This window comes from Pteropus vampyrus, unplaced genomic scaffold (assembly GCF_000151845.1).
Source record: "Pteropus vampyrus isolate Shadow unplaced genomic scaffold, Pvam_2.0 Scaffold169, whole genome shotgun sequence".
Lineage (NCBI taxonomy): Eukaryota > Metazoa > Chordata > Mammalia > Chiroptera > Pteropodidae > Pteropus > Pteropus vampyrus.
Window position 1 is genome coordinate 2600806 of NW_011888950.1, and position 25943 is coordinate 2626748.

General features: G+C 34.1%; 1 protein-coding gene across 3 annotated transcripts in view; it reads left to right on the forward strand.

Annotated features, from left to right (window-relative positions):
* The window catches only part of ABCA5 (ATP binding cassette subfamily A member 5), a 58333-nt gene extending 42053 nt beyond the window's left edge, over positions 1-16280 (forward strand). For 2 of the 3 annotated variants that reach the window (XM_011370408.2, XM_011370407.2), the window contains exons 28-40: positions 2445-2519; positions 3025-3116; positions 6150-6276; positions 6575-6692; positions 6793-6884; positions 7704-7879; positions 8238-8313; positions 8416-8510; positions 9234-9353; positions 10441-10590; positions 10953-11032; positions 12160-12215; positions 12754-13460. In XM_011370408.2, the coding sequence (XP_011368710.1) occupies positions 2445-2519; positions 3025-3116; positions 6150-6276; positions 6575-6692; positions 6793-6884; positions 7704-7879; positions 8238-8313; positions 8416-8510; positions 9234-9353; positions 10441-10590; positions 10953-11032; positions 12160-12215; positions 12754-12861 (1365 nt within the window). In that variant the 3' untranslated portion in view covers positions 12862-13460. Of the gene's footprint in view, positions 1-2444; positions 2520-3024; positions 3117-6149; positions 6277-6574; positions 6693-6792; positions 6885-7703; positions 7880-8237; positions 8314-8415; positions 8511-9233; positions 9354-10440; positions 10591-10952; positions 11033-12159; positions 12216-12753 lie in introns of all 3 variants that reach the window. The other variant, XM_023536742.1, reaches the window with a different exon arrangement.
* Positions 16281-25943: the final 9663 nt, after the last annotated feature.

Consider the following 25943-nt stretch of genomic DNA (forward strand, 5'->3'; position numbering starts at 1 on the left):
TAATAAATATTTTCCTTAAAATTTACAAAGTGCATTAAATGCTATATATTAAAATGGGAGCTAACAGTTGATAAAGGTAAAGTTGTAACCAGTTATACTTGTTTTTATAATAAAATAAGAGATAGCATTTTACTTGGTAGAGAAAACTGCAAATAGTGTACAGTTTACACAAATTATTCAGGATTGTGTTAATTAGTTAAAAGCATGAGTTTTATTGATTTAGGTGAAATGTCCATGGTAACTCCTATCACAATATCATTTTAGGGAGTGATTTGTTGAGCAATAAAATTAGAAGAATAATTATTTCTTAGTATTTTAATACGGCTGGCGTTTTATATCTACATATTGCTAGTTATTCATATTCTTATATAAAATTACACTTTTTTGTTTTACAGGTATTTTGTCTTATTGGTTATGTTCCATCAGTTATTCTGTTTACTTATATTACTTCTTTCACTTTTAAAAAAATTTTAAATACCAAAGAATTTTGGTCATTTATCTATTCTGTGGTAAGTCACATTTTATATTATCTCATCCTAACTTTTCATAGTAACTCATTTGAAGTTCATGGTTATACTTTTAAAAGAGTCCTGAACTCTTTCAGGATTATACTCAGAAATGTTACTGTGTCTTTTCTAAGCACAGAACTTAAGTAGATAGCTGGCAGCATCTTATTATCTGTGTATTTGTCTCTGCATCATCCATTCCATGAAGGGATGATATTGAAGCATTTACCAACTGCATGGCACGGGTGCCAGCTAAAAACAACTGGTACCAATGTGCTGGTGCTTCCTGGCTAATTATCACCTCTGGTTCCATGTTTTACTAAGGATTGAGAACATAGTTAATGCTGAGTATAAAATTTCTAACACTTTTTCACTTGTTTTCTCATTTTCCCCCCCTTTAGACAGCGTTGGCTTGCATTGCAATCACCGAAGTAACTTACTTTATGGGATATACAGTTACAGCTATTCTTCATTATACCTTTTGCATAGCCATTCCGATCTATCCACTTCTAGGTTGTCTGATTTGTTTCATAAAGGTAGGTCTGCTAGATGTTTTCATATTTAAAAAGCACAAATAGTGCCTAATCTTTGAGATTTTAGTTCTTATACTGAAAATAGTAAAAAATCCATTGTGTTAGCTGCTACTACTTGATTTAAATATTATTATTACAGCAGTTTAAAATTACTGTGGAATCTTTTTTGATTTTTAAACTTTAAAGTCTCAAAGTAGAGCTATGTTCTTTGATGCACCAAATGATACATGTTCATGAATTATAAGTACAATATGACTTTAGTTAGTATCTGAGGGAGTTTTTCAAGAATTAAGTAACGTATTGTACAATAAAGAAATGAGAGAAAAATACAGTGTAGAGTGTTGTTTTTTTTTGTTTTGTTTTTTTTTTTCAGAGAAAAAATAAAACAGGTTCGTTTTATTGAGCCTGGATAATTGAAAGAAAATTTCCATGTAATTAAAAAAAATTAAGTGATGAATTATTGACATGAGATGATTGCTGATTAGTTCTACTCACTAACCACCTTTGTTTGTTTCAGTTTAATATGTTTAATTTATATTATCTCCCCAGATAGAAATATTTTGGGATAGGGAAGAATTGAAATAAAAATCATGGCTATTAATATTAGTAGCTTACTTATCGATGCAGAATGCATGTTTGCTGAACAGAATGCATTTTTTTCATTTTAATCCAAATATTTCTACACATTGCAGCTCACAATACTTCTGATACCAAGTGTGTGAGTTTTCCCCCACGTAGAGTAATACTGACTATTTGCAGTTAGCGCAGACCTAACAGTTTAAGGGCTCAATCTCACAAGACTGCCCCCCGCTTCAGATGCCAATGGCAAGTAGTGGCTTCCCAGGCTACTTATACTTCTGTCTGACTTGGCTGCAAATCCAGGGTTCCACTGACCCCTTCTCAGGTTCAATTAGTTGCTACAATGGCTTATGGAACTCAGGGAAATATTTTATTTCCTATTATCAGCTTGTTATAACAGCCATACAAGTGAACAGCCAGGTTAAGAGATAATAGGGCAAGGTCCAGAAGGATCCCAAGTGCAGGAGCTTCTGTCCCTGTGGAGATTGGAGTGTGCCACCCTCCCAGCGTGAGGATGCATTCATCAGCTTGGAAGTTCTCCAAACCTTGTCTTTACGGTTTTCATGGAGGTTCCATTACTAGGCATGATGATTTAATTGCTAAACCCCTTCCGTCTCCCTGATGGTCAGTGGATGGATGCTGCTGAAGTTCCAATCATTTTGTTAAAAGGGCTCATTTTAATTAATAGAAGATGCTCTTATCACCTCTGTCACTCAGGAAATTTTAAGGATGTTAGAAGCTGTGTGCCAGGAACCCGGGTCACAGACCAAATATAATTATTTCATAATATTGCAGCAACGTAAATTTTCAAAAAATTTTCTTTTAGGTTTCTTGGAAGAATATTAGAAAAAATAAGGATACCTATGACCCATGGGATAGGCTTTTGGTGGCTGTTATATCGGTAAGAAATAACAAACATATTTCTGTGTTAACATGTTACCTTAAGAGGTTTGATTGTATGATTTTAACTCTTTTTAGTTTGTATCCTGTTGCTTAAAAATGAAGGTGCATAAAAGTCAAGTGTGTTAATGCTAGCTAATGTGCATTTTGGTGGTAATACCTTTCATTTACTGAATATGTCCATTTTAATATTCTTGGCTTTTTTATATTATTAATTATATTTATAAGTCTGGCTTCCTTAGATTCAAAAACAAAGCTTTTTTTTCTGATTATATTTTATGAAGCTGATAACCAATGGACTGTACAGAGGTAGATAAGTATATGAAGGGTTATTTTACTAAACATCTACCTTGGTTTCTTTTAAAATGTATTCTTAACTGATGTGACATACAGAAAGATGTGATTAATTTTTCTGGTATTGATAAGGAAATTGACATATGTGGTTCTTCGTTCTGTTGGTATAGAAAAAATACTCAGTCACAAGCTATTACATGTTCTTCTTTTAGCCTTACCTGCAGTGTGTACTGTGGATTTTCCTCTTACAGTACTATGAGAAAAAATATGGAGGCAGATCAATAAGAAAGGATCCCTTTTTCAGGTCAGTTAATTTTTTTTTTTTTATGTTTAATATTTTTTAGTGGTCCAGAGTTCTACTCTGGAAAAGAGTTGTGCAGCTATTACCGTAATCTAATTTTAGATCATTTTCATTGCCCTCAAAAGAAACCTTGTACCCATTAGTAGTTACTTCTCCATCCTTCCCACTTACCCCCAGCCCTATAATAACCACTGATCTACTTTCTGTCTCCAAATAATAGACTGGCCAATTTTGAACATTTACATAAGAGGAATTATACTTATGTGGTCTTTTTTTTTCTGGCTTCTTTTACCTAGCATGTTTCAAAGGTGTTTCTATGTTGTAGCGTATAGCAGTACTTCATTACTTTTTTTTTTTTTTTGCTGAGTAATATTACATTGTATGAATATACCATTCATCAGTTGATGAACATTTTGAGTTGTTTCCACTTTTTGGCTATTATAATAATGCTGCTGTGAACATTTGTGTGGACACATATTTTCATTTCTCTTGGGTGGATACCTAGGAGAATTGATGGACCACATGGTAACTCTGTTTAACCTTTTAAAGAATTGTCAAACTTTTCTAAAGTGGTTGCACTATTCTATTAACTGCCAGGGTTACCTCCTAGAATCCCTCAATGGATGCCTGAAATCACAGATGGTATACCAAACTCTGTGTATATGTTTTTTTTTCCCTATACATACATATCTTTTCACTTAAAGGAAGCCCTTTACTGCTTTTCTTTGTCGTATTCATATTACCAGCATCACTATTCTGTGCTTTGAGGACATTATTATTAAGTAAAATAAGGATTACTTGAACACAAGCACTATGATACTAAAATAGTCGATCTGGTAACCTAGATGGCTACTAAGTGACCTAAAGAGTGCTGTACAAAATGATGATTCATGTCCTGGACGAGACGGAGTGGGATGGTACGAGATTTCCTCTTGTTACTCAGAATTGTGTGAAATTTAAATAAAACTTATGAATCGTTTATTTCTGGAGTATTTTTGGACTGCAGTTGGCCACAGGTAACTGAAACTGCGGAAAATTCCCGCTAGAAATGTAAGAAGGTTCTGTTTTCTCCACATCTTTGCTGACATTTTTTTGTTGTTGTTATTGTTATCTTTTTGATTTTAGCCATTCTGGTGGGTATGAAGTGGCGTCTCATTGTGGTTTTAATTTGCATTTCCTTGATGGTTTATGTTTTGAGCATCTTTTCAAGTGCTTATTGTCCATTTTTATATTTTATTTTGAGAAATGTCTATTTGAACTCTTTGCCCATAAAAAATTGGGTGTCTTTATTTTTATTTGTTTTTTTCTCAGGATCCTCATTTTCTACATCCTAAGCCAAGATAAGTATAGCAAAATGACTTAGACCTCTCCCTACACCTAACTAATAACAGAAAGCAGTGCTGTAGATTCATAGTGATGCAGGACAAGGCAAATGTCCCTGAGCTGGAGGAGACCAAGCCCTGAACTGAGAGAGGAAGAGGGTCCTTTGGCAGAAAGTGTAGAAAGTTCAACACACACGCCCAAGTTAGAGTCAAAAGTTAGAAAAGGGATAACACTCCACAGACAGAGCGTGGTCTCCTCTCAGAGGCAGGGAGTGAGAGGGACGGAGGAAAAAGACAAAATTGGGTGTCTTTATATTCTTGACTTATAAGAGTTCTTTATATATTCTAGATAGAAGTCTCTTATCAGATGGATTATACAATTTGAAAGTATTTTCTCCAGGTCTATGCATTTTCTTTTCACAGAGTATTTTAAATTTAAAAATTATTTATTTTCTCTGTCCCGCCTTGCTCACATCATTCATCACTTTCACCCTCTTTTAACACTCTCATCTTCTGTATCTCTTTGACTAAAAATTATAATTTCAGTCAACCTATTTATATGTGAGAGAAAATTAACATAAAAATGCAGTTTGATAATACTGCATATTCATCCCATATACACTCAGCTTTGTTTTAACCCTGGTAACCCTGTCTCATTTTCCTAGTCAGCACCCTTCCTCTTTCTGTTCAGTCCTTACCCCAAGCCTTCTTTGTATTCCTCAGATTCCCAGTTCAGCTCACATGACCTCATTTTCTACTTCTTAGATGATATTGCACTTAATTATAAATTAAATGTTTTACACGCTTTCATCATTTTTGCCTTTTCCTAGTCCGAGAGCAAGAGGTGCCCCTCCTATTATCCAAGTCTTTATTTATTCTTTCTACCTAAGGATGTTGTTCAGTCAATTTTCTCTTTCTGTGTCTTTCCCTTAACAGAGTCTTTTTCTTTTGGGAGGGGAGTCACCTTTCTCTCATTTAAAACAAAGTAATAGACATCAGAACTCATAAATCACATTTAAACCTGAATCTCTTTCTAGTTCTTAGCCCATCTCTCTCCTTTCATAGCCAAAAAGCTTCCATCTCCAGTTCCTCACCTCCCATTCGTTCACTCTTTAACTCCCTGCAATCTGGTGTCTACCTTACTTCTCCGTTGATAACTAATGCTTTCTTCTTTGTCTTGTCAAGTAGGCTCAACTTATTTAACTAATCTGCAGCCTTTAACATGGTTGATTTCATTCCTCCTCTTATGCTTTTCTCTTGTTCCATTGTTTTCCATAACGTCAGCTCCTCTGTTTGCCTTTTTACCTTACTGTTATGTCAAAGTTTCCTTTAGAAGCACTTTTTACTGTGTCCGCCTCTGTGGTGTTTTTGTGAGTTCTGATGTCAGCCCTTTACATCTCCTGTGGCAATCTCATTTACACTCCAGCCAGAAATGCTTTGAGAGAGGGGCCCATGGTTTCTTCTTTTTTAAAATCTTTTTATCTTTGTGTGAAGTCGTGTCTGACACATAATGGTCATAAATGATATTGTTGAATAAGTGAATGAATTTAGATACTATCTAAGTGATATCAATGAATGAAATACAGCTTTTTAATTCCATCTTTCAGATATAACCACAGATCTCATCTTGGTGTATCTTTTCAGTCTTTTCTCTATGTAGTGCTTTAATTTCTTACTATTTTAATTATTTGAAAATCTATCTTCATATATTTAGGACCCTTTCAACAAAGTCCCGAAATAGGAAGTTTCCAGAACCACCAAACAACGAGGATGAGGATGAAGACGTCAAAGCTGAGAGACTGAAGGTCAGGGAGCTGATGAGTTGCCAGTGTTGTGAGGAGGTAAGTTAGCCTTTATTGCTAAGTCGTATTAAATGTGCGATGATCAGTTCCCCATGCATAGGGATTAATCTGAAAAATATTTTCTTTTCATATGAATCAATCTGAAAAGTCTTTGAGAAAGTATTTTTGTCCACTTACTTTTGAATAAATCTTTATTTCAGTCCTTATAAATAAGTGAATGTTTATACAATACCCTTTATTAGGAAATGTAATTTTTATGTTATGGACATGAGTTGTGTACAGCCTGTTATTTCATGATATTTATAAGTCTCTTTTAAAATCCTGTTTTCCTTGTTAGAAACCAGCCATTATGGTCAGCAATTTGCATAAAGAATATGATGACAAGAAAGATTTTCTTCTTACAAGAAAAGTAAAGAAAGTGGCAACTAAATACATCTCTTTCTGTGTGAAAAAAGGCTGGTATTTAGTTATATTTTTCTTAAGTAACGTTTCCAGAAGAGTAATTTTTATTTTTATTTGATTTACATGTGATGATTTTTCTTTCATTTCCCTTAGGAGAGATCTTGGGACTGTTGGGCCCAAATGGTGCAGGCAAGAGCACAGTTATTAATATTCTTGTTGGTGACATTGAACCCACTTCAGGCCAGGTATGATGTGCAAGGGTGAGGGATATGTTGACTATGATGCGTATTTTGAATTAAAACAGATTTTTTAATGACATATTAGAATTTTGATGCTTAAATTTTATGTTTCTAATAAATTTTTTGTATAAAAATTGTGATCTTTTTGGTTATCTGTGAAAATAACATACATAGAAAATTTTCATAATGTACATACAGACACACATGTACAGTATTTCTGCTTTTATACATGCATGGGTGATTTGTCCGCCAGCTGAATAGAAGACAGTAGTTTTAACTTTAGGAGATATAAGAGCTAGTCTTGACCCTGCCACCAACTAGTCTTTGATTGTAAGAATATCATTTACTAGTTTTGGAAACTTCACAAAACTGCTCTGATGCTGTTTCCTGCTCCTCTCCCCGTTGCTCACTTCACACCAGCCACACTGGCTAACTGCTTTCCTGGAAAATGCCAGGCACACTCTTTTCTTTGGGTTTTTGCCTTAGGTATTTCTTATGTTGGCTGTTCCTTACCCTGTAGAAATCCAAATGAGTAAATCCGCTTACTTCCCTAGCTCAAATATCAGCTTCTGGCGAGGCCCCCCAATCATCCCAGTTAAAATCGGGGCTTGCGTTCCCAGTCAGTGCTGCATTCCTGGTTACCCTTCTTGGCCATGTCACTGAACTCTGATTTAGCTATATGTTTTTTCTTCCTCAAAAAGAGTAAAAATCTGATCTGATATTACCCTAGCTCTAGGAAGGAGTTTGAATTAATTCACTTGCCACTCTCTTTACAATGTAAATTAAGCAAAAATAGTTATTTGAAACTGGTTTGTATTTCTTTAGGTATTTCTAGGAGATTATTCTTCAGACCCAGCTGAAGATGATGATTCCATTAAATGTATGGGCTACTGTCCTCAGATAAACCCACTGTGGTCATATATTACATTGCAGGAACATTTTGAAATTTATGGGGCTGTAAAAGGAATGAGTCCAAGTGATGTGAAAGAAGTCACAAATCGGTAAAGTTTAGAATTTTTTTGTTGCCTGGAGAAAGATTTACATTTCATATTTTAAAATTTTCATAAGCATTTCCTTATATCATAATTTTCATGGAAAATGGTCATTACTTTTTCTTATATTCTTTACTGAATTATGGTACCTATGAAAATAAAAAGGCAATATTTCTGTTCCTAATTACAGAATGAATATACCTATAGTTGTCATGAAACTTAAAGTGAACCTTTTAATGAAGATATTTTGTTTAAAATGATATAAATTGGAGGTCTAATATAGTAAGCTTCAACTGAGTATTCTAGAAAAAATGTCAGTGATCACAGTGGGTGATAATAGACTCATTTCGTGGTGTTTATTCTGCAGAATAACAAATGCACTCGATTTGAAAGAACATCTTCAGAAAACTGTAAAGAAACTACCTGCAGGAATTAAGCGCAAGGTACTCTTATTAAATAAACGTATGTTTCGTTGATAGTTCATGCCTGATACTGTCATAATATTCCTTGTATTGAAGCCCCCCTCCCGTTTTCTGTCCATCTAGTTGTGTTTTGCTCTAAGTATGCTGGGGAGTCCTCAGATTACTTTGCTAGATGAACCCTCTACAGGTATGGACCCTAAAGCCAAGCAGCACATGTGGTGAGTATGGCACATTATACCACATCATACGTTATTTTGTTGTAACTAACGGTTTTGTATTAATTATATAAACATATTGATTTTAAATGCACAAATAATAAAATTGTAAGTAAAATTACATATTTTGATTTCTAGAGAATCAAACTTTTAAAACTATCATATTTTTCATGCAGTATTAATAATATTTTATATATTTCAAAACAAAAATGAGTATATAGGTAATTATTAAAATAAAGAATACTGCTGTCTGAATAGTTTTTAAAAGTTTTTTTCCCCCAGTTATTTAACATACAAATTATAATTCTCATAATAATATTGTCTTGAATTTATTGTAGAACTCTTTTTAGGAATTCACAGTGCTAATTAGTTGACCAACTTTTGAGCCTAGATTTCCATAAAATGTAAAATTTGATTTAGATGCGTGTTAAGGTTTTCCTATGATACTATGGCTATTTTTGTTACAACATGAAAAGGCATCAGTTTTTATAATTCATTTTTTAACCCATAGAAACATTCGAAATCATAGAATTTCTTTTATAAGCTTTTAAAAATAAGAGAAAATAGAATAGTTAGCCAGAATATAACTACAGCAATTGAAATATGATACATTTCGATTAACCTAATTAACCAAATAGTTGGATTTTTAAAAATAATTATTACATGCATACAAGTATTTTTGTTAATATTCAGATTTATTTCTCTCTTTTTATTTTATGTTTGTAGGCGAGCAATTCGAACTGCCTTTAAAAACAAAAAACGGGCTGCTATTCTGACCACTCATTATATGGAAGAGGCAGAGGCTGTCTGTGACCGAGTGGCCATCATGGTATCTGGGCAGTTAAGGTAGATGGCTGACCAGCCATTTGGGGGGGTGGGGAGGTAGTTTTTAAATGTCATCATTTAAAAAGCTTATAGTAATGCATATTAATTTAAATGTTAGAGTTTTCCTTGCGTTTTCGCTGTTTGCTCTCTGTAAAATTACTCAGAAATATGGGAATTTTTCCCAAAATATGACTGGCTAGTTTGCATTTGGAATTGGCTTAATTATTCAACAACTTGGAGTGCTATTTTCAGTCATGATATTTGTTGTTTTTAAAAATTCTAGCTGGTGTATTAGATTATAACCCAAAGTATAAAATAAGTATACATGAGTTCATACTCATAAATAAATGATTGAATGAATAAATAAATGTGTGAAGAGAGGGAAATCTACCCCCTCTAGGAGGGGAAGCTTAATCCCCCATCTCCCAAGTATGGTCTGGAGTTAGCCAGTCTCTTCTAATGCACAGAAAGGAAATGGTAGTAACTTTGCAGGAGAGAAACCTGACAAACAAACAGTACCTTAACCAAACAATGTCAGGTGGATATCCTACCACCGGCTATGATGTGATAAGAAAGGTATTTCAGCTCTGTTATATTTTCTTCAAAAACCTGTAACCCCAGTCTAATCATGAGAAAAAATCAGACTGCTCAAACTGAGAGACATTCCACTAAAACACTTGACCTATTCTTAAAACTCTCAAAAAGTTAAGAAAAAGAAGGAAAGAGTAAGAAACTGTCACAGACCAGTGGAGGGAGACTAAGGAGCTAGGACAACTAGGTGCAATATAGTATCCTAGATAGACCTGGAGACATAAAAAGAACATTAGTGGAAAAACTGGTGAAATCCAAATAAAGTTAATAGTAATATACCAGTGTTGGTTTCCTAATTTGACAAATGTGCTGTGGATGATGATGTAAGATGATAATATTAGGGAAACTGAAACTGTTTGCGGGGTATATGGAGACTCTATTATATTTGCAACTTTTCTATTAATTTAAAGTATTCTCTTATACACATTTTATGTAAATCATTCTTTAAGTGAGATATAATTTTTTGAAAACTGTCAAGTCATTTTATATCTGAGCTTTCTTTTAAAAATTACTATAGATGTATTGGGACAGTCCAACATCTGAAGAGTAAATTTGGAAAAGGTTACTTTTTGGAAATTAAATTAAAAGACTGGATAGAAAACCTAGAAGTAGACCGCCTTCAAAGAGAAATTCAGTATATTTTCCCAAATGCAATCCGTCAGGAAAGGTAAAGACTTTAAAAATTTATATATTTTTTGTAAAGCCATAATTATAAAAATTTGTTATTGTATTAAGGTTTAAGGAGAAAAAGTCTGTATTATCACTGGTATTGGACTAATATAGTCTGATAACGAGACTTGTAACTTAGTGTTAGATCTTTCAGTATTCGATAGTATCTAAACTTTTACAGTTCTCATTCTGTAGTAATGAGTAACTTTGTATGGAAATATTTTAAGATGTCAAGCATTAATTTTTTAAAATAAGTTTCAAAAATAAGTTATTGGCATTTAATTTGGAACTTAAAAAATTTTGAAATTTAGCTTTAGACATAGTAGTAATTTAAAAATTTTCCTGTATTTATGTTTTCAGTTTTTCTTCTATTTTGGCTTATAAAATTCCTAAGGAGGATGTTCAGTCCCTTTCACAATCTTTTTCTAAGCTGGAAGAAGGTAAGAAATATTTGAAAAATGTGCTAAGGTAGCTTTCAAGTTATAAAAGAATTTTACTTATAAAAAATTACACTTTAAATCCTAAAAGAATTTTACTTAAAAACTTTTAGAAGTTGGGACTCAGTTTATTATAGAAACTATAATAAATATGAAGATAACCTTTTATTAATTTAATCTAAAGTACAGGTATATACTAACATTGTAGGGATTTGGTAGATCACCTATTTGGTAGTGTGAACCTTTTACTATTTTAATAGACATCACCACAGTGTTCACCTTGCATCTATGATAAAGTTCAGCTTAATTAGCCCTCTCTAGTTCAGCTCAAAAATGGAAGCATTGAGTTTCTTGAACCCTTTCTTCATATAGGGCCACAGAAGTAGAAATGGTGGCAAGACTCCAATGGCAGCAGGAGAGAGGAGAGGAAAATTCAGAGTGCAGGAGGGTGGGCATTCCTAAAAGCTTTAAAGAAGCTTAATTGAATCCTGTCCTTGTTAAAGTAAATGGTAGGTAAGATAAAGATATGCTGGTGGCAGTAGAGAGAGGTCAGCTCCTGGATGGTGCAAGTATTCAGACACAGGTTATTTTATGGCATTTATAAACCGTGAAAACAACCTGTATTTCTTGGTATTTTCATTATGATTAAAGAGAACACCTGAGCTACTTAAGGATAATTAAGTTAAAGAAACGAATAGAAAACCAGAAATTTTGACATTAGATTTGCAAAAGAATCTGAAATAAATATAAAAAGGTACATATGGTCCTATGAACAAATTCCAGAATGTAGTTTAAGAACTGAGGAACAGGCTGTGTTGGAATTGGGGAGTGGGAAATAGAAAGCAGAGATCAAAAGAAATAAGAAAAAAAAATGAAGGAGATAGAGGAGGTAAAGAGGAGATACTTCGAAAAGGAGAAATGAAGCAAGTAGTATTAAATTTATCGCGCTTAGGTCATGAGGAATTGTGGGGGTGGGGAAGAGAAAGGAAGCAAAAGAGAGGCAAATGACATTTAAATGAGTTGATTACAGAGATTTTGTTTTTTAAAAATCAATTGTTAGCCGCTTAGTTACTGCCATTTTTATTCTTTAAAATATTAATAAGTATAATATTGTTTTCATGTTTTAATAGCTAAACATACATTTGCCATTGAAGAATATAGCTTTTCTCAAGCAACATTGGAACAGGTACTATAAAGTTAAATTAAAAAAAAAATTATTTTATAGAAGAAAGTGTTCAATATCTAATTGTTTAGATTTATATTGGAGAGAAGGGAGTTTGTGAAGCAGAGACAACTGTCATTACAATATTGCTAAACTTCATATAATTTTAAACAAATTTAAAACAATTTTAAACAAGATCTGCTTATGTTGAGTAGCTCAGTTTTTTTCAGTTTAGTGAAGAAAGTGGGTCATGATAATGTTATTTCATATTAGCGTATCAAATTACATTGCTTAAATATTTATAAATTATTTTTTATGCTAGTGCTACTTAAATATATTAATCAAAAACCAAATTATCTGTTACTGTTCCAAAGTAACATTCATCTTTGTATGTGATTAATGGGGATTATTCTGTTTAAATATATTAAGAGCAATAAATCTCTTGATACTTGAGTCGTTAATACAATAGATATAGCCATATACTGTTTCTGATTTAGTTAAAATCAGGTAATTGAGGGCATTGAGATAACAGTACTGTATTCATTTATTCACTTCTGTTTAGGTTTTTGTTGAACTCACTAAAGAACAAGAGGAAGAAGATAATAGTTGTGGAACTCTAAACAGCACCCTTTGGTGGAAAAGAACACAGGAAGATAGAGTAGTGTTTTGAATTTGTGTTGCTCAATCTGCTTACTGAATTTCTTTGTTTTTCACTTTGTTTTAACTGGTTTAAAAAGTGTATTATTTGAGATGTAACTGAAGACCCATGAAAAGCATGGGATTTTCCTAACTTCCTTAATTGAAATACCATGGTTGTATGCTTTTTTTTTTTCTTTAAATAAAACTTACGTGTAATTAATTGAAACTGCATGTTTGTATCTGAAGTGTATTGAACTTTAGTCTGTATGCGAAGTTGAATTTTTACTTTTTTGCTTTTCAAAAACAGTGCTTCTAAATTTATGATTTAAAGAAATAGTAATAGAGTAATTTTATTTCGAACAGTTACCTTCATTTTTCCATTTATACCATCTTGTTAATAAGAATGTAATGTCCCAATCTAAATAAAAAACAAATATATAAGTAGTATGTAGAAAGGAGATATAAAACAAAAGTTTCTTGCTTTTATTTAATTTCTAGAAGAAACTTTGAATGAATGTTGGCATCCTCAAAAGGTACAGCATAAGTATTAGACAATCTCACTTAGTGCAGATAGAAGTTTGCGGGAAGGGACATCCACTAGGTGGCACTCATCAATCATAATAAATTAAACGAGACCTTGCTATGTTAAGTGATTTTAGACATAGATAACTTACGTATTTGAAGTACATTTCTTTTGCTTACAGCAAAATTTATACATATATAACATATATAATTCTCTTTAATAAGAAACTAGAATTTCACTCTGTCACAGTTGAAGTAAGGTTATGGTTAATGTAATCTCAGAAAATACAGCTGACCCTTGAACAATGTGAGGGTTAGGGGCACCAACCTTGCCCCAACCTCCACCACCATCAATTAGAAACCTGTGTATAACTTCCGACTCCTCAAAAACTTAACTACTAATAGCCTGCTGTTGACCAGAAACCTTGGCGATAACATTAATAGTCAACTAATACATGTTTTATGTGTTAATATGTATTATATACTGTATTCTTACAATAAATTAAGCTAGAGAAAAAATGTTAAGAAAATCATGAGAAAATACGCCTGTGTATTTATTGAAAAAAAAAAAATCACGTTAGCAGCCCTGTGTTGTTCAAGCTCATGTTGTTCAAGGGTCAAGCTGTACTTCATTGTAGACCCATGTATGAAATACTGGTAAAATATAGTAGAATTGACAATATATTTTAACCAGATGAATGAAAGTATTAACTTTGCAAAAGCACATAATTTGGGAGTGTGATACAGCAACAAAAGAAGAATTTAGTACTGAGTTTCTTTAAATAGACAAACCCTTTAATAAAATTAACTATTTAAAATAGGCAAAATTTAATTAACTTTTAGCTCTACTGTGTAATAAGACATCGGTGATTTTAGGCCCTGGCAGCTGATTTAAAATAATGTTCCTCTCTCAGTCGTAGTGCAAGGTATATGGCTGGTACTTCCTCGCCTTGCTTTGGTAGCTGCTGTGCACACTCCTGTCTTAGAGGTCCTCAAACTCATCTAAACGAGCTGACTTACAGTTTCCTCTTGGATTTTACAACCCACAGCTAAGTTACTTCTCCCTGTGTGATTGAGTTGGCACTAGTTTTTAATTTTTTATTGACAGTCGCTTGCCTCATGATTCGAGGCTTTTGGATTCTTCATCTGAGAATCTCACTTTTACATTCTTTAGTATTGAACTTAAGTACTGCATGATGAGTACAATTCCAGACACGTTTGAAAGAAAATCTTTACCTTGTAGACAAATTAATAAATAGCACATTCCATTTTCTGAATAAGTCATTGCTAAATGGTGGTGTAACTTTAAAGAGCTGTCTTTTAGTGTCTAATAGTCATACGAATACCTTCTTTTGAGATGTGTTTTTGTAGTTATGTGTTTATGTATTTATTACCTTGGACACTTAAACGCAGTGTAAAACAAAACTATAGTTTACTAGGACAATCACTTGAAAAAGTAGATTTTTTTAGAACCTAACCATACTGAGAAAGGTGTATAATTTTAAAGCGGAGCATGACTAATATAGAATATTACCTTCTTTTGCACATTGATTTGGTCACCATCACTTTACATCTGTGAAAATGTGATCAATGGAAAGTAATTTTTTTTTTCCTGCAAAGTGAAAGTTGAGATTATGCTGATTAGTCAGACTAATGTTCTTATCTATTATGTTCATTTAGTTACTTTACTATTATTGTACTCTTATAACCTTTTTTTAAAAAAGACATTTGAATTAACTCTTTTTAGTTTTTACATACCTAGAGTGAATATATTTTGGTCATGAATTAAATTAATTGTAGGAATCTTCTGTTCCTTTTTCACAATAACATAATTTTTCCTATTCAGAAGTATAATTTAATCCTTAAGACAGCAAGGGGTAAGTGAAGTGGGAGGAAGACACAGAAAGTCAAATATGAAGTTTATCTTTATTTACAGTGTACTGTTCATGTTTTTGAACATATGTTACTTTAAAATGCCTTAAATTACTGATCTCAAAACTTTTATATAGCAATACAAATAAATGTAAATGCATATATTAGGCAAAAATTAGAAAAAACTCATCACTTAGTGTATATTTTCTATCCATGATATAATTTTGAAAGTAAAGGCTGGACTTGACTGCGTGACTGTGATGACTACTAATAAGGCAAACCTCTGTCTGCGGCACTCAGGAACCAAGCAGTCGGTAACAGCTAAAACCGTGATAAGTATACTTTACATTTCACTTTGTGGGCTCTTAATTTTTTATTTTTCAGTTTGTTCTTTGTAAAAGGCTGTAGGTTTTCTTTAAAAACTTTTTAAAATTGAGACATGCTATCTTAAACCAATATTTTAATTTTAATCATTAAAATGTTTTAGAGTAATTTAATTTAGCGGACTTATTAGTGACTATATTTCAAGCAGTGTATTCTTTGGATAGAAAGACGACTACCAGTTTTGGCCCTGTAAGATCTTCTAATCTAGTAGGAGAAAGATACATCCTTAAATAACTAACTATAATGTACTGCGACAAATGCTTTGCTAGTGGTACTAACACTAGTATTGGAACACAATTAATTTTACTTAGGGTGAGTGTTGTCATTGTTTTTATTATGTTACGCAATATTTTATTTTGATTGTACTCTGAATTTGATGAAACACCATACAGTATTTTCATGTAACACATATATAGGCGTTAATTTTTGAAAAATAGATATACTTATCCTTAATGTATTTTTAATATTGCTAACATCGATTTTTCATTTTCTTTCCTGAAAGAACTTGTAACATATAATGAAAGAATTTATTCTCGGGTGGATAATTTTTATATCAGCTATTCTTATAAGGTAAAAGTTTACTTATTTTTTATTCATAATGTGTTATATGTAAGTAATTCTCAATGCTGCCTTTTAAGAAAAAATAAATATATTATCAGTAATAAGCTTTAAGAACTGAAAATTTAAGACAACCCTTTCATTTTGTGTACTGAAATGAGTTTTTTGTTACTTAGTATCGATGAAATGAGTGGCTCATATTAAAAATGAAGAAAAAAACCTGGCACTATAATTTTGTGTTCAAGTACAGAAGGAACGTGGACAGTTACTTATATTTTAATTCACATTTATATTTTAAACTTAAACTAGGTATTCTTGTAGATCTTTTTACCTCATCTATTTTGTGAAAATATAAGGCAGTCATTAATCTGTTAAAATAATAAAATGCTTATTATTAATTACATACCCAAATATTTAACACTACTTACATATTAATCAGTTTTCTTAGAATTTTCGAATAAATTTGATTCTCTCAAACACTTAGTCAATAACTGTGTATAGCGTCAGATAGGTACTAGATTTATCGGGTGATCACTTAATGAAGTAGATAAATGTCTGACCACCATGCTGGATACCTGAAACTAGTATGTCAACTGTAATTGAAAAATAAATTTAAAAAAGAGATTTTAAATTCAATGAACAAATTCTTCCCAAGCATCTAAGTAACTCTTGGAAATCTAATTAATCATCTTTTTAAATTAAGTGAATTAACTTTTTAATAATTTCAAGCATCTTAAAAATAGACAACATATAGAAAACTACATGAGTAGAGACTTGCTACCACATAAATTGCATAAATTACAGGATGCCCAAAGAGTATTAATACAATAATTTGAAGTATTTTTTTTTCCATTTCTACATATATGCCTTCTCAAGGTTACACATTTACCAATAAAATGGCCATCGCAGGTTATGAAAGTTTACACTTTGATGACATGAGACTAAGAAACAGTGCTAGTTAGGTTGCTCAATTAATGATTGGAATTGATCAAGGGCTACCTTTGAAGTAACTAAATGCTAATATAAACAAAATCTGGATCTGCCTTCAGAGAGTAAACTGGCAGCTATTTAGGTGGACCTTCTATGTTCAAGCTTTTGACCTTTTGAGCTTTCAGCTGGGACTTAACTAAGTTTGAGATTTTTACAACCCAGTATTTTTCTTTTTACTTAAGTTTTATTGTAAATTTTATCTAAATTTCTGATAATAGGATTTTCCAAATTCTGTGTTGTGACCTTCTTAATTAAAGACTAGCTAAATGGATCTCTCACTTCGGTCACAATTTTATTTCTCTTTTTGTTTTGTAATTCTTATATGTATCAGTAACCATAACACTATAATAATTTTACTAAAACATGATAGCATTGTTTCTGATCACCTTTTCCAATTCTTATTTATTAATATAATGTTTTTGTCACATAGTTGTAGGAAAAGATACTGAATGTTGATTGTCTTATTTATGTAGTGGCTAATAATTTTTTTGGCCAATTATTCTACTGATATTATTGTGTAATTATTACGAAGTTGATATTTGTTTTCTGTTGATTACAATCAAGTTTGTGATTGAATGAGATCAAAATTATTCTTGGTCAGCCTTTACAAATTGATAAACTAAATTCTAATGTCATAATATTTCTTAATTTTTCGAGATACTATCTTTTTGCTGTACTTTTTTTTAATAAATAGGTAATACATGTGTTATAATTCAAAAATTTTGAAGTGAAAAAGTAAAAAGTCATTTTGTTCTTCTGGCTCTCTTAAGAATAAATCTTACAAAGTGAAAAATGCAAGTTCTAGTCTTCAAATATAGGCGAATACAGCTTCTGTTTGGTGAAAGAAAAAACAAGGGCCACTGTAACTGCTAAGTATGCTTGCTTTAGACTCTACCTCCCCCAAATTAGGACAGCAGGTAGTTCCTGAGGACCATCCCTGACAGTGTCCAGAATCTTTAAGGTTTAAGCAAAATTACATCCCTTATTCATGTATTCACAAATATTTTATTACATACCTATTAGATAAGAAGCAAAAATCTTTACCCTCACTGAACTTTTATTATAGTAGAGTGAGACAAACTACTAAATATATAGTGTTAGATGGTGAAAAAGATAGGTAAGGAGTATTGGAGCTGGAGTAGCTATTGCTGTTGAGACCACACTGAGATTGGTAACATGCTGAGAAAAAGGTGAGCTGGTGAAAAAGCATTATAGACAGGGAACGTCTATACAAAGGGCAAGTACAAGGGTAGTGTTTGTAGCATAATGGAAGAAGGGGTGAAAAGACTTACAGAATCAAGCATGCTTGAGGAGGTGTGCTATACGAGACCATAAAACACAAGAGGAGGTCAAACTCAAAGCAACGAGGAAGGTACTAGTTAGGGGCACACCAACATCTTTCTGAAGTTAGTGCTGACTTGCCTAGGAGGTGACGGTAAGCAGTTATTACAGCATGGGGTCACAGATGGCAACATCCTGGGAACTGTACAGGGTATCTGTCCTCCCAGACCTCCAAAGGGATACAAGTGGTAGGCAGTTATGGCCATTAACTCCAGTGACTGTACACTGGAAAAAGAATGTCCCAAATATTTCAAGGTATATTGGATATGGTAAAAAGTTGATACTGAGACCCAGAGACCCAAAGCATCATCATGGTCCCTCTGTCACAGTGCAGGCATTTGAGGGCCAGGCAATAAATCCTGGCCTAGATCCTCCTGTTCACAGTGAGTCTGCTTGTCTGTCGACCCATCTGATCTTCCCGTCTCCAGCCCCTGGACATGATGGGAATGGACATGACGTACCTGGAAGCTGTCCTGATCCCACACAGTTTCCTTGGCTTGTGGGATAAGAACTATTATAGTGAGTGTCTTGATTTCCCAGGGCTGCCGTAATGAAGTGCCACAAATTGTGTAGCTTAAAGCAACAGGAATTTATTCTCTCAGAGTTGGAGGCCAGAAAGCCGAAATCGAGGTGTTGGCAGCGTTTGTTCCTTCTTGGGAGCTCAGAGAGAGAATCAGTTTCACGCTTCTTTCCTAGCTTCTGGTAGTTTCCAGAAATCGTTGGAATCGCCTAGCTTGTAGCTGCTTAACTCCGACTTTGTCTCATGGCCACCTTTCTTGTGAATCTTGATGTCTCTTCTGAGGACACTGTCATTTTCAGATTTAGGGCCCAACCTACTTCAGTATGACCTTGTCTTAATTAATTACACCTGCAAAGACCCTATTTCTAAATAAAGTCATATTTCGACGTTTCAGAAAGGATATGAGTTTTGAGGGATCAGGGGACACTTCAAACTAGTACAGTGGTGGAAGTCCAAATGGGAGTCTCTAAAACTGCCCTTCTCTCAGCCAAGATAGGAAATCGAAACACTGGAGAGAGAATGGAGAAAATTAAAGATGCAGGTGGGTGTGGTCTTCATATTTACATTTTAATACACTAATCTTTCCCTTGTAAAGATCAGATAGATTCTTGAGGATGCCATTAATCTACTGCAAACTCAGCTAACTAGTAGCTCTGTTGAGCATCTTGGCTGTTTTTGCAAGGGCAGATTAAGAACATCTTCGGTCATGGTTTGCAACCACTGATTTGGCAAGGGCCTTCTTTTCCATTTCAATCAGAAAGAGAATCAAACATTCTGCATAAATCTGGAATGGATAAAAGCATACATTTCCATCTTGCCTTACGATTAGGGTTCTACCCCGAATGTATTCCAAGGAGACTTGGATCAGGTGACATCCCATGGAACATGACACTGGTCTACTCTTTTGACATGGATTGGATGAGCAAGCAGTTGCTAATATATTGGAGGTATTGGTAAGACATTGTGTTGTAGAGGGGACGTTTCAAAACGCAAATAATAGTCTACTGGAGAATAACCTTTTTTCGTCTTCCCTTTGCTATCCAAAGTATATTGCATTTTGCCTTACAAAATCAGTTTTGCACAAAGATGATTTGTGATTGTTCAATGCAGAGTATCTTAACTTTGGGACCATTGACATTTTGGGTTAGATTCTTTGTTGGGGGTGGGGCTGTCCTATATATTATAGCATGTTTACCAGTATGCTTGGCCTCTTCCCACTAGATGCCAGTAGCACAATCCCACTAGATGCCAGTAGCACAATCAAAAATATCTCCACATCTTCAAATGCCCTCCTCCCTGGGGAGTGGGAGGAGAGGGGCAAAATCTCTCTTTATGAGAACACTGATTTAATACATAGATTTGGGTTGAAAATAGATTCAGATCAATTTACCCGAAGGTTTCAGTGGGAAAGTTACCTTTAACACTTTTTCTGTGTTTTTTTCTATACACAGGTAATGCTTCATACTCTGTGCTCAAGGGAGGTGGGTTCCAGGTCCTGGTGCACTCAGACTGAGGTAGTGGAGACACATCTTTTAAATTCTAATTTTTAAAATAAACATTTGTTATTAGAATTTGATAGACTTATCTGCAAACATTCTGAAGGTCTCTGTGTGCATATTTGAAGGTTTCTCTACTTTTAGCGCCATTTTGAGTTAATCTTGGATTCTCTTTTGATTATTTTGTGAACTCTCTCCTTACATGTCAAATTATTTTTCTGCTATTCTTAAGGCATTTCTTAATGAGGTCAAATTTGGGACTGTTCATTTCTGGGGAGCCATCACTAATTACAAGCCTACATTATGAATATTAGAAATAAGAGCCTGAGATGAACATAACCATCTAAAAAGACAGTATGGCACATCTGCACCTCTGTATAGCTTTGCTTACATTTTAAAGTTCAAGGTCAGAACCTTAAAAAGAATCCTAATGGCACTTTTTGACTTACAGCCATTAAAATGATGATCATATATATTGTTACTGTAAGATACAAACCCAGGGTCTTATCTTGGCCCTCATGGGTGTTCCCATGCAGTTGACTTCAAAGCATGTCCAACAGACCACAGAGAAAATTGAGAACTGAATTGTATAGAAAGCTACTGGAAGTTTCTTGGTCATTGGTCCAATTTAAAGTCAAAAGAACTTAGAATAACAATTTACAATTTGTTGTAATTAAAACATTTTTTATTTGTTTTCTGAAGAAATTATACAATATATGTCCACACGCAATCTTAGCCAAAAGGCCGAGAAATGATGCAGTATGTTTCCAAAGAAATACAGTCATGGAACTTGACTATTACTATGAGGTAAAATAAAAACAATAACAAAAAACTCAGTAATTTCCCGTTTTTATAAATTATCCATATTTTACAGCTTCGGGGACAGTCTGGTCTGTGGCTGGACTTCCTTATCTTATTTCCAATCTTATTTCCACTGAGGGTGTTTCACACCTTCTAATAAACTTAATGACAGCATTCATCTTATGAATATATATACTTTTTCAATTTTTATATTGAGATTTTATTAACATTAGTTTCAGGTGTACAACATAATGATTCAATATTTCTATGTATTGTGAAGTGATCACAGTAACTTTAGTTAACATCCATCACCATACATAGTTACAAGTAAACACAGTTTACCGAACTCTTTTATTCAAATCATTTAATTTCAAACTTTATAACTAAGGTCCAGTCCTCCTCTTCCTTCTCACCTCAGTGACCATGAGACACACAGCTTCTCATTCTGTCAGCGTGGTACACACTCCAGATGCCCCAGGGGAGATGGGGCAAAGCGTGAAACCCTGTGACCAGCAGGTGGTAGCAGTGAGCTGTGCTGTAGCTGCACTGAGTACCAGAAGGGGTGGGGTAAAGTTGCAGGAGAGGTGGCCCAAGGAGAGCCCAAGTTGGACCTGACAGGGCAGCCTGGGAAGCCCGAGACTGAACTCTGCTCAGCCAGGGGTTCGTCTTTGTGCTGGTGCATTTGAGAAACAGTGAGGAGGCAACAGGGTTCAGGATGTCAGAACCAAAAACAAGAAATGAGTGGTGAACCAGAAGACAGTCCAAGCCATTCAACAAATGGAGGAAGGCAGACTAGCCAGAGGTTAAAAGGGACAGGAGACTCCATTTTCAAACACCAATTTTAAATCCCTCCTTTGGTTCTTTGAAGGAGCCACGAAATCTGAAAATTTTCAGGTACTCTCCAGAAGGTAGGCAGGGAATCCTCTGTGCTCATCTTTTATCCTGAAAGGAAATTTTGTTGATAATTGGAAGAATTGGGAGGGCGATGGACAGAGATGTTAAAACCTTCGGGAAAGGCGTTGGGTATCATTGTTAGTAAAGATACAACCATAGCGAGCTAGGATTTGAACCCAGGCAGAGTGACTCTACCAGCTTGTACTCTTCCTCTCTCCCTTGCATAGAGGGCTGCTTAGCCTTTTTGTGGGATCTGGCTTCTGTCCCATGGCACTTGTAAAATACTGAATTCACTAGGTGAGAGCAGTATGTATAATAGGTAGACCTCTCTGGGGGTGTTCACATCTCCACACACACGTGTAGGTGTGTATGACCAAAGGTGGCTGGAAGCCCACGTTCCATGATTGTCTTTCTGCCAAGTCAACTGAAGAGAATGTCAAAAGTGGTCAGTTACAGAATGAGAACTGGCATTAGCTAAACAGTGATTCTCAAACTTAAATGTGTATCTGAATCTCTTGCTTTGAAAAGATCATGAAGAAAGTGCAACCTGGGAGGTCCAGACAAAAGTCGTGAAAGGCCTAAGGAAGGAAATGTTTCCTTGGGTACAGACTTTGATCCTACCTGATTTCCATTCTAAAGCTATGCAGTCGTTTAAATTAGAAAAGACAAATGCGCAGAGTCCTGATTTAGAAGATGGTTTTAGTGTGGCTGGAAGTTTTACATTCTGAGGTGCATGAGTGTGTGTTGGGAAAGTGAGCATGGTCTGAGTGAACTGCCCCCAGATTAGACTGAACTTCAGTTACACAGTTAGTTGTAAGTCAGTCAGTGATTAAATTTAACATTTTCTTTTGTTTTTAAATTCCTGCAATGGGCCAAATATTAGGTAAGGTAGACAATACAGAGTCTTGACTGTAAAAGGCTTATAGTATATCGAGAGATAACAGAGAAATAGATGAATGTATTAGGTATCTATTGCTGCATAATAAATCACCCCCAAACTTAGCAACTTTAACCAACTCTGTTTCTGTAGATTAGGAATCTGAGCATAATTTAGCTGTGTGCTTTTAAAATAAATGACCAAAACAAACAGAAAAAAAAGGCAATTTAGAGGAAAGGGAAACTGTATAAAGAAATCCTAACTAAAAAAAGATGTAATTAATGCACCACCGTGAAAAGAAACAGGATGCTATAAAGAAGAACAGAGTTGAACTACATCAGGAGCAAGTTAGGTTTAATCCTAGGACTTCAACTTCAGAGAGTAGTAAGAATTGTTAGAAAACAGAAATCATAAACTATCACTATTTGTAGATAAACATTTGTTTAGAAAATTTTTAAAATTATAATTAGAATAGAGAGTTTAGCAAAGTTCAAATTCATATGCAAAATTAATACTGCTGCTGTATACAAGCAATAGTTAATTAAAAAATATGTTAAAAAACAGAACCTATTAAGTTAGTAATGGAAACTCCACACTATGTAGCAATAACTCCTGCAAAAGATATGGAAGACTTTTTGGGTAAAACATATGTTTACACTTGATCTTAGCCAAAAGGCTGAGAAGCAATAAAATATATGTTTTATTGAAGGTCATAAAAGTGACCCAAACAAACAGCTTCATCATATTAGAGGAAGGAAAATTCAGTGTGCTGCAGAAGCAGATTCTCTTAATAGATGCAAAAATCAGATATTGTTGGAGGAAGTCATCAAGAGGATGTGACTGCTGGTCGACCCCCTGAGCTGGACCTGTCCTTGGAAGGTAGAGTCACCCACCATTCCCACAGTGGGAGCCATTGTCAAAGACGCAGCCTCGAGAGAGCAATGTGTCATTGAGACAATCTGGACGGTATCGTGACAACCCAGTTGAGGCCTCTACATAAACTGGTGGGCGCAGAGATCTACTCGTCTTGAGATCACCCAGGACTAGCCTCGTAAGTAACTTACCTTGTTTCTCCAAGCTGCCACCATCCAGTCCTCAGTGGTCTGCTTCTTCCTTCAGTCCTCTTCACCCTCCACGTACCAAGTCCACTTTAAGATTTCATCCGCAAAACTCAGGAGTTTGTGAACCAACAATTATTTCATATACAATTTTCAAAATTTGGATAATTCTTATAGTGGAAAGTGTTTGCAAGGAGTTAGGGAAATGGGAACTTTCATATGATGTCTGTTAAAATCTAGATTTAAAAACTTTTGAACAGTTGACAACTTAATAAAGCTGAGGCTGTAAATGCCTCAGGACAAAGAAATGTCTATGTGCATTACTAGAATAATTGCCAATACCCACCCTTTTGCAGAAATCCTTTTAAGTCATGCTGAGGGTAGATTGAGATAGTATAACGTATAAATCTACATAACAACCCAACCTAAGATGGTTAAATGCTGACACATGACTAGATAGATGTCCCACCATCAATGCCTCAGCATTGTAGCGCTTTCACTTATATCTCAAATATTCTGTGTAATCTCCATGAGAGTTTCAATTTATAGGTGTACTGAATTATAGCATCATTTCGATCCATGTATTAGATAAGTTGTAATACTTTTGGTGAAAAATAAATGTAAACAGAAGTTACTTAACATTACTGCACACTGTGGGGTGTGCTCTCTGCACTCTTCACCACCACCATAAAGAAGTTCTCACACAGACGCAGAGGGAGGCAGGTGTGGGATATGACGACAGCCGTTTATGAGAATGAAAAACTGCACAGCCTCAGTAACCAGCACTAGGTAAGTTCTAAATAAAATCTATTTCCTTCACTTTTTAGAAAGTTAAAACATTAACAACATCGACGTGCATCAACATGGGTATATAAAATATAAGTAAAATATCAGGTGAAAAAGACAAATTGCTGAATGAAATATAAAGTATTATACCATTTTTGTAATTTAAAACTAAAAATGCTATATTCTGTTTAGGATTTCCTATATAACTAATAAAGAAAAACCAGTAGGACAAGATGATCTGGTATGGAGGAATAGGTCTAAGACTGAGGAGGGCTTACAAAGGTCACTTTAAACATATGTAATTTTTTTTTCCTTTAACTCAAGAAATGTGGCAAAATGTTAACCTTTTTAAAAGTTTGGATAACACGAAATTTGGTTACATTCCTCTCTTTATCTATAGGTTTGAGATATTTCATAATAAAAATGAAAGTAGAGGAGATCATAAAAATAGCAAAAATTACTGAGTGAAGATAAAATAATAGATTCAATTATTAAAGCTAAAACTGTTCTTTTGAAAGGTCAATAATAACACAAATTATATGATCCATACCAGGGAACAAGAGAGAAAGAAAATTAAACATACAGTTACTTTTCTAAATGAATTTGAATTATTTTTCTTTATGTAAAAAATAAACCTGGGATACAAAATGATTATCTAAAGACCGGAGGTCCAGACAAAAGTCGTGAAAGGCCTAAGGAAGGAAATGTTTCCTTGGGTACAGACTTTGATCCTACCTGATTTCCATTCTAAAGCTATGCAGTCGTTTAAATTAGAAAAGACAAATGCGCAGAGTCCTGATTTAGAAGATGGTTTTAGTGTGGCTGGAAGTTTTACATTCTGAGGTGCATGAGTGTGTGTTGGGAAAGTGAGCATGGTCTGAGTGAACTGCCCCCAGATTAGACTGAACTTCAGTTACACAGTTAGTTGTAAGTCAGTCAGTGATTAAATTTAACATTTTCTTTTGTTTTTAAATTCCTGCAATGGGCCAAATATTAGGTAAGGTAGACAATACA